General features: G+C 46.1%; 1 protein-coding gene across 2 annotated transcripts; it reads right to left on the bottom strand.

Annotated features, from left to right (window-relative positions):
- Positions 1 to 355: 355 nt before the first annotated feature.
- Positions 356 to 5,519, bottom strand: LOC109754535 (transcription factor-like protein DPB). Of its 2 annotated transcripts, none has more exons than XM_020313441.4 (9): positions 5,065 to 5,519; positions 4,473 to 4,552; positions 4,180 to 4,223; positions 2,925 to 3,002; positions 2,705 to 2,851; positions 2,552 to 2,620; positions 1,619 to 1,717; positions 1,448 to 1,518; positions 356 to 922 (listed from the first exon to the last, which is right to left on the bottom strand). In XM_020313441.4, the coding sequence occupies exons 1-9, from the start codon at positions 5,370 to 5,372 to the stop codon at positions 673 to 675; spliced, it is 1,146 nt and encodes a 381-aa protein (XP_020169030.1). In that variant the 5' UTR covers positions 5,373 to 5,519; the 3' UTR covers positions 356 to 672. The 2 variants fall into 2 exon arrangements, with proteins under 2 accessions (XP_020169030.1, XP_020169029.1); XM_020313440.4 differs by having other exon boundaries at positions 4,473 to 4,576; positions 5,065 to 5,510.
- Positions 5,520 to 9,523: the final 4,004 nt, after the last annotated feature.

Below are 9,523 nucleotides of genomic sequence, written 5' to 3'. Positions count from 1 at the left end.
ATTATCAATAGAAAATCTAATCCGGGGAGTGCTGCCGTATGGCGGTTCCAGCGGAGCTCCTCCCCTATACTCCCTCCGTCCATAAACAAGTGTACATCTAGCTTTTGTATTAAATCAAAATTTTAAAACTTTGACCAACTTTATAGGAAAAAGTAGAAATATTTATGGCACTAAATTAGGATCACTAAATTCATTTTGAAATGTATAGTTTCATAATATACCAATTTGATGTCATATATGTTACTACTCTTTTCTATAAAGTTAATCAAAATTTTAAAACTTTGACTTAGCATAAAAGGTAGAAGTACACTTATTCGGGGACGAAGGGAGTAGGAAAGAACAAAAAAACGCTGAATAAAACGAAGCATGCGAACCGACGACATTTTCACAGAAAGCAAAAGGTAACTATTTTACATTGCTCTGCACAACTGCATGGCAATCAAGAGAGAAACGACACCTCTAAGGAGCAGATTCAAAGTCCGTTAGGAGTTACACATGGACATGGGAGCATCACAGATCAGGGGTACCTATCACATTCTATCAATCTAGTGCAGAGCTAAATCAGATCAAGCTACTTCTCCCCTTTACAGGCTCTTTACACGGAAAAAAATGGAAAATAAGAAAAATGATAATATTACCAAACACAAATGACAATCAAAACAAACGCCCTGGCTAGTACAGGTGCTCATGCTTCACTCGCCCTTTCAGAATGCCTGGAACAGGGGGTGGCGGTGAGCTTGGTAATCTATTTGTGCCATTACTTGCCATTGCAGATTGTTGTATCTGATGCCGATACATATTCGGCGTGCTTGAGCCCTCGCATCCATTTGATATCGGCTCCGGAGCACCGGCATTCTCTTCTTTTCCATACGAGTTCAGTGCTTTTAGCACATACGAGTCATCGTGCAACTCAAATGGGGTGCTGCGGTTTCAGAAATGCGCATGTCAAAATAGTCAGGACACCTTGTGTTGATCTAAGAAACAGAAACATAATAGATTCACAGTGAATCATTTCTTTCAAAAGAATTCGTTATATGATGATTGGATATGTTTTATTCTTTACTTCTTAGACAAAATCGACAACCCCACTTGGCTCTTTCCATCTGTCTACCCACCGTGAGACTGACCAAACATGTGTATCAATATTAGTTGGCATCAGATCTAAACTTAAAATTGTTTCAGCAGCACCTTCTGGTTACAATTAGAAGCTGCTCCAGTTTAACCATATCACTGCATTATGCTATCTTCAAAGTTTGATCTAACAGCTGAGATTTTATTTCCTATTATATCCTATTTTCATTTAGCTCCTAGCTGTCCCCATATTTTAAATGTGATAAGAGGCCTGCCCTTCCAGTCATGGCAAGAGAAAAAGAAAATGCAGATATTCTTCGATAAACTGGAAGGCTCTATCTCCAGAGGAAAGTAAATAACAGAATTCTTGTCTTACGTATTAAAGTCAAAATGCACCAGTTGCATATCTTCTGATATTTCAACTTCGACAGTTGCATGAGGCCGTGTCTGCGGGATACAAAAAAACTGTCATTTAGCCTGAGATTATGCACAGAAAGCAGAACTGTAAATAAGAGAGTAAAGAATAAGTAATTTGAAAATTATTCACCTGGATAAGGATGAATGGCAAGGCCACTCCACCCGTAGGAATGTTTCCTGAACCATACAGCTGCTCATTTCGGTTTATTAAGTTTTGCATACCTAGATACTTCATATACCAAAGACATCCATAAATACATCAATCACAAATTTGACCATGAGATAAATAAATTTCAAAATAAGAAAGATTGACTCTCAGTCTAAACCAACAATCCTTGGGAACATTTTCTATTCCAACATTAAACCCTAAGAGCAGCCTTTGTATTACTTATTAGTTATTACGATGGCAACCTGGTTTACTAAAGAACATGTGGAGAGTAGGAACTTGCTGCTTACTGCCAATTTATGGTCGAAATAGCCGAGGAATGGATTGGCATTCTTAAGACAGTGGGCTACTAACAAGTTACTCCAATTTATCCACTGCTGAAAGAATGGAACTATCTAATTAATACTGCAGAGTCCTGGTCTTCATGCTAGAACCTCGGAACCATTGATTTTGAGAGGTCAGGGCCAGGAGCAACCAAATTTTAGTTTGTTTAACTCTGGTAAGAACTACGTGTGAATTCGATCCTTCTTAATCTCAAGCAGCAAAGATCATAACAAACGTAATTTTAGTTTTTGAGTACCATGGAACATGACAAAAAAAAGTGGAATGCTGGTCTGTGAAGAGTACATAATTGACAGAAGCAGGCACACATATAAAAAATTGCTACAAGGTTGGGAACAGCTGGTTATTATTAAAATATATCAAATATCTGCAGCATACCGAAAACTGTAGACAGGGAACTGGGTCAGTGAGGTGCACCCCAGTATTGGACTTGAGCTAAGCATGCATATTGAGACCCAACGGTACACGGTACACCAACTAAATGCTTTTTTGTTAGGACACTATGTTATGTCAGAGCCACGTGAGCTGAATACTACAGAGAAGTCATATCCTTACTTGATCTTGTAGCTCCTGCAAATAAGCACTTTTCTTTTCAATCCTTCCTTTCACTCCGGCAAGATCCGCCTGTAAATAGACCCAAATTGATGAATAATAATACTACAGAAGGTACATCTATGTCAATAGCCGTTGAGGGAAAATAGACGCAACCTGCAGTTCTTCAATATCATTTATACTAGTCCGAGGCAAGCCTTTCCACTGTATTTCCTTCTTATCCTTAGATATAATGTCCATAGCCATCAGAACATTCAGTGCATCATAAACCCTCCTTCGAATATTTTTCTCATCATATTGTTGCTGCATTTTAACACAGTGAGCACATACCAGATAAAACAACTAACTGATGCAAAGGGCTTTCATATTTCTTAACTGCATTCGGATTATCAGGATCTGGTGGTTCAATATTATTATTGGGGTCTGTAAACTCAGCAACAAGTTCATCTGCCACCTGACAAGAAAGGCAAAATGTATGAGCTCTAACATTTTAGTTTCATCAATAATGCTACATCCTAGAGATTTCAAGCAACCAGTACAAAAAGAAAGAAAGAAATGTAAATATCATTATTGGCGCAGTAATAAAACAGGATAGGTTTCACAGTTTCAAGGAACTCCAAATATCAAAATGCATATATTGAAGGCAGGATACCAGTTTAAAGAGTAGAAGTAAAATGGGCTGGCCGTTCCACGAAACCATGGCGGTCTGACGTGTGCAGCGGCGGTCGCAGGCGAGAGAGAGGACGAGCGAGAGAGATGAACTGGTCAGATTCGAACAGGTAGACCAGCGCGACCAACTTAAACATGTACGCCAACGGGCTCAGAAATGGCCGTGTGTCGCCGTCTAACGGCGTCTGTCAACGAGCGCCATGTCATCCCGACAGGCGGGCCCCACCTGTCGGTTTCGCTGATTTCACGGCCAAATTCGAGCATCAGTGCTCCGCGTTACACATTAGGCGCATTTGCGGTGATTTTTCGTGCTCTGGTTCAAGTGTGGTACCAAGTTGTTACCCTAGCCCCAAGTGTGGTGGTTTTGGGTAAATAACTCAAATGGGAGATAACTCACAAGACTAGCGGATTACAATGATCAACATCAACATATTTGCAGTTTCATGACTTCCATCACAAAAGATCTTAGTGATCAAATGGTGATGTTACACCATGGTGTGCATGTACATTTGCAGTTTCATGACTTCCATCACAAAAGATCTTAGTGATCAAATGGTGATGTTACACCATGGTGTGCATGTACGTTTGCAGTTTCATGATATCAAAGGCATGCAAGTTTGATTAGAATTAGTATGAGAACCAATCACCCTCAAACTCACAATCACAAAATTGATATAGGGCTGCATTGATTAAACCAGGTGGACCACATGAGCAAGCCAACTCAATGCTATGGCTAGTTCTCCCCTATACTGTGTGGAAAATGCACATTACTCTATTTCAATAACTGGTTGGATCTTAAATATGGAGCAACGAGAAAACGTATGCAAAGGAATAGGGTCACATATCAAACAATGGACACTTTTGTTTCTGGTTAATAGTATATGGCAAAACTCATGCGGCCCGCACAAATGATGAAAAAATAACAACAGGAATTTTGAGCTAAAAACTAAGAAAGCGCTAACCTCATTATATGTTGTTCTCCCTTTACTTTCAACTTTCTCGCAAACTGCAAAACACCAAACAGAACACATTATGATTCCATTGATGTTGCAGAAAGTGTACATCTATTCAATAGACATGACCTCTAGAATGCACTGCAAATGAATGCACAACAAAATGGAAATAGACAATAAAAACAAGCTCTGCTCATTGTTTGAACTTTCATTTGTGCTGTTAATGGACAAATTATAAATGTGAACATTGATGACCTTGAGTTAAACAGGTACTCATACGGAAAGAGAACAATTCAACTGACCTTTCATACTAAACTGTCGCAAACCCCGGCCACCTTTATCAGGACCAACTGCTGCCGCTCTTCGCTTCTTCTTCTTGATGCTGTTTGTGAAATCACTTAGTGCACTAAACCAATAGATACCAACTATGGTAAGGATACTTAGAAGTAAACTTTAAGCTACGGTTAACTATGAATCGGCAGGCAGCAGTTTTCATTATTTGATGATTCCAGGAAAATATAAGCATATATACAATATCAGATGAATAAACTGAATAGAGTAGCAAAATAGCACATTGACTTCGATGCAGCCTTATACAATCTGCAACTGAATGGCAGAACAGAAATCATACGACTGATATTTTTACTGAACCACATGATAGTGCACACATGTATGAGTCTACCTCTACGAAATAAGGATCGGATCTAACTCCAATTACAGCAAGGTTAGCCTGCAAGACGTAATCCAAAGAATAACCATGGAAAATACTACGGATCAGCGTAAACTCTAATCTACGGCAGCGTCTCTCGTTAGAAAGCAATTCGGGATCGCGGCAGATGGCAGATGGAGAAACTCAATCTGGCAGGCAATCGGAGCAGAGCGATGTCCACGAACCTGATGGGGGCCTGCGAGGAAGGCGCGTCGTCGCCGTTGATGTCGAGGTTGTTGAGGCGGAGGAAGGCCGTGCCGTCGCTGGCGGGCGTGGACGCGGCGGGGCCCGGGCCCGCGCCGTTGGTGGCGGCGGGGCCCTGCTGCTCGCTGCGGCTGGACGGGGAGCCGCCGGCGCTGCCGCCGCTGGTGGAGGCGGAGTGCGCGGGGCCGCTGGAGGGCGGCGGAGTGCCCACGGGCGCCGGCTGCTGAGGGAAGCTCGGGCCGCCGCCCCCGCCGTTCTCGTCCGGGCGGTGGGGGACGCCGGAGACCATGGAGGCCGGGATCGCGCGGGATCGGGCCGGCAGGGCGGAATTGGGGAGGAGATGGAGCTGTGAAACCCTAGCGGGGCGAGGCGAGACGAGGTTGGGGGGCAAAGGGAGGGAGGGAGGGAGAGGAGGAACTCGTTCGGGAGAGCGGGGAGACACGCGAAGCCCAAAGCCTTTAATCCTTTTTGAGTTTTTTCCCTTGGCTCGTTGGGTTTTGTGATTGGGATTTGGCGGTTGCGCGGCGGGCGGGCGGCGTAGGGAAAGGTCGTCACCCAGCCGGACTCTGGTGTCATGGTGCTCTTCGCGGGCTGGATATTTTTCTTTTTCATACTACATCTCGTCGATTCTAATTTAATTGTGGTAAATTATTAGGTGGATTCGGACAGTAAATGACAGTATCAGAACCAAGTACTAAATGGATCACAAATTCACTGCTTTCGGGTTATATTTACACATGTTTTTTTCCTTTCTCATCTTATTCTCAACCTATTTATTCATATATTTTTACAAAGGTAATTTGGGTTGAGGGTGAATTTCCCACGAAGAAATTTTGAGAGTGAACATGGAACGAGGAAAATATGCCCTGCTGTGTCAGCATAGGAAAACTGCTCAAACACGTAGGCACAATATGTCTGACCCGGATTACATCCAAACTGCCCTCCTTCGACATAAAAGGTTCCCGAGTCCCTCGACCAAAATCCCGACTAAATCACGAGTCCCGTCGCTTCAAAATTGATGCATCTGGAGTTTTCAATCTCACCGACTTCGCTGGAGTGCCGTGCGCCCATCCTCCAGCAGAGGTGCCAATTTGCAATATTGTTTTTAGGTGCTTCTACTTGAATCTAGCATTGGTACCAATTTAGCCACCACACTTGCCCTACTATAGCAACCTTCAAAGCACCGCTGAACGTGGGCTCTCTCAATGTCATTTCATTAGCTGAGCTGATCTCACATGCTAACATCAATGTACATTGCACATTTATCAATTGGATTATATCATAGACTGAAGTTTAGATCATTATTATTTTTGTCGCTCCTTTGAAAGTTAGACTTCATAAATAAATAATTTGATTTGACCACAGTAGCTCTAGAAAGATTGATACTTGTGAGATGCGTTGGGTTTTCCCCGAATAGTAGAGGAGATGCAGTACAATAGAGATAAGTATTTCCCTCGGTGAGATCCAATGTTTATCGAACCAATAGGAGAATGACGCTAATCCTTGTGAACAACACCTGCACACATAAAACCAAATACTTGCACCCAACGCGGGGAAGAGGGTTGCCAATTCCCTTAAACTCATTAATTGCAATGATTAAATTCTGTACATGTAGATAGATAAATTGCAAAACAAAATAAAACTTAATAAATTGCAACAAGGTATTTTTTATTTTTTATAATATAATATGATAAAAATAGACCCGGGGGCCATAGTTTTCACTAGAGCCTTCTCTTTCGAACACATAGCATACAGTGGGTGAGGGAGTCATGGACTAAGGGGTCCTCAGGGCGACGGCCCATTATACATGGGCCGGACTGGTGGAGCCGTATAGTGACAGGAGATCTGTGAAGCCGTGGTGTGCCCTCCAAGTCAAGAAGGCGCAGGATCTCTTTAAACCCTTATTGTAATCTATCTTCGGTAACCCTAACCCTACCGGTGTCTATATAAACCGAGGGTTTTTAGTCTTAGGGCTAGAGCTACATTCAACACCTCATCTCCTAAGGGTTTAGCTCATGCTGATCTCGATGTAGATCTACTCTGTAAACTACATCATACATCCAATATAATCAAGCAGGACGTAGGGTATTACCTCTTCAAGAGGGCCCGAACCTGGGTAAACACTGTGTCTGTCGTCCCTTGTTCCCCATCGATCCCAGATCCACTGCTCGGGACCCCCTACCCCGAGGTCTGCCGGTTTGACACCGACATTGGTGCTTTCATTGAGAGCTCCGTTGTAGGGTCGCCCAAAGGATCGATGGCTCGCCTGATCATAGGAGAGGGCATCGGATCCAGGGACTTCTTCATCCCCGGACAACTCTTCGCGTTTGGCAACATCGTGCTGCACGCAGACCCGACTGGTCATCTGGGTCAGGTCGACGCCTTCGCCCCGGACACTGGATTCGATTCGGTGGTCTGGAATATGTTGCGGGCGCATGGGGCGATCTGGTTTTCACCGGATTCACTTCCCCCTCCCGCACCCTCGCCACGCCCGCTCCGGAGTTCCTTTCCGATCCGATCGGCAGATCGGCCTCGACAGCTTCGCGCCAGGAGAGCTCCGCTTCGAGCAGGGGCCAGACTCCGCCTTCGTCCGAACACGTCATGACTGCAGAAGACCTATCCTCGACCTTCGAGGTAGAATCAGGAGGCAGATGACAAGAGTCAATCTCGCCCGAACCTTCCTTTCACAACGCTCGCCTGGCCTTGAGCCCTTACGACGAAGCGGCAGCTAACGGCCAGGGGTCACCCCCAGCCCAAAGCAGCTCGATCTCGAACCTCGACGGGGAAGCCATAAGCAAGGACCAAATCCCGTCCTTGACCTCTAGTGACGGCCCGGACCCCCTCAAGGATCCGTCTCCGCACCCCGACCTCAGCACGGCCAGCGGAAATCAAGGACCAGCCAGGGCATTGATCGGCCCACTCCATTACACAGGAATTTGGCCCGAAACCCTCGAGTTCGGCGACCCTCGTAATGATAAACGAGGCGCTGGACCGAATTCAGAACATGACCATCCAGGAGGACCTGCCCTCCGCCTTCAATCATCAACCCTTCGAGGCGTACGCCTGGGAATTTTGCGTCCCACCCACCACCCACTTGGTAGCCACTATCGACGATTTAACCGATATGCTAGACTACAATTCGGAAAATACCGAATACATGGACGAGGAGGGTGGACCCACGGTCAATACTAACGTCCCCCCTCCCCCCGTCACCGCTCGCTGGTCGGCCACATCCACCTACGATATTTACATGGTGGACACCCCCCAGGACGGCGATGGCACTCCTGATCAGGACCGGGGCAAGCCCGGAGACGAGCCGCCCAAACGCTGAAAACAGTGCCGTAGATCAAAGCCACGTCGAAGCCATGTGAGCAACATGGACTCTGTGAAGAACGACACCGTAAATACTACGGATGACCTCGCTGGAGACGCAGCCTTTGAACATATCAGGATGACCCCGCGGGGCAGGAGGACCCGTTCAATTCAGAAAACCCCGGCGGCTCCGAGGATAGCAACTGCCTCCCACACTCTGAAGAGGAGGTCGGTCTTGGGGATGACGACTTTATCGTCCCCGAAGACCCTCTGGAGCAGGAACGGTTCAAGCGGAGGCTTTTAGCCACCGCCTGCAGCCTAAAGAAACAAAAACGAAAAATCAAGGCCGAACAGGACACCCTCAATGACCGATGGACTAAAGTTCTAGCTGCTGAAGAAGGGTATGACCGCGAACAGCCAACCAAAAGTTATCCCAAGCGAAGACTCCTACCATAGTTCGACAACGAGGCCGTAGAGCCCACACGCCCGATGTACAAAAGAGTCGAACAGCCGGACCACCCCCCTAGAGGGCGGGACAGGGAAGCTGACGAGGCCGAACACCCAGCCACCCCGCCTCGCCGTCACGGCAAGGATCAAGTGCGGCCCACTTATGAGTACGACCTCCGCCATGACCTAGACGCTCGAGGAGGCCGTACCAGGTCCATCTACGGACCCAGAGAAGACCCGCCTGCTTACCGGGAAGGATACTACGATCGGCTAAACCAAAATGATAGAATCCGGGAGCAGCAGTAGATTCGGAGGGCCGAAGACCTCCAATGCGATGTAGCCCGAGTTCGGGGCGCCGCACACCCCCTGTGCCTCACAGAGAGGGTAATGCAACACCAATTCCCAGAAGGCTTCAAGCCCGTGAATATCGAATCATATGACGGAACCACAGATCCAGCCGTATGGATAGAGGATTTCCTCCTCCACATTCACATGGCACGAGGAGATGACCTCCACGCCATCAAATATTTGCCGCTAAAGCTTAAAGGTCCAGCTCGACACTGGTTGAACAGCCTTACCGAAGACTCTATAGGCTGCTAGGAAGAGCTCGAGGACGCTTTCTGAGCAAACTTTCAGGGCACCTATGTCCAGCCTTCGGATGCTGACGACCTAAATGGCATC

Source organism: Aegilops tauschii, chromosome 4, assembly GCF_002575655.3.
Source record: "Aegilops tauschii subsp. strangulata cultivar AL8/78 chromosome 4, Aet v6.0, whole genome shotgun sequence".
Lineage (NCBI taxonomy): Eukaryota > Viridiplantae > Streptophyta > Magnoliopsida > Poales > Poaceae > Aegilops > Aegilops tauschii.
Note: the sequence above shows the minus strand (reverse complement) of the source record. Positions and strands in the feature narration are given on the sequence as shown.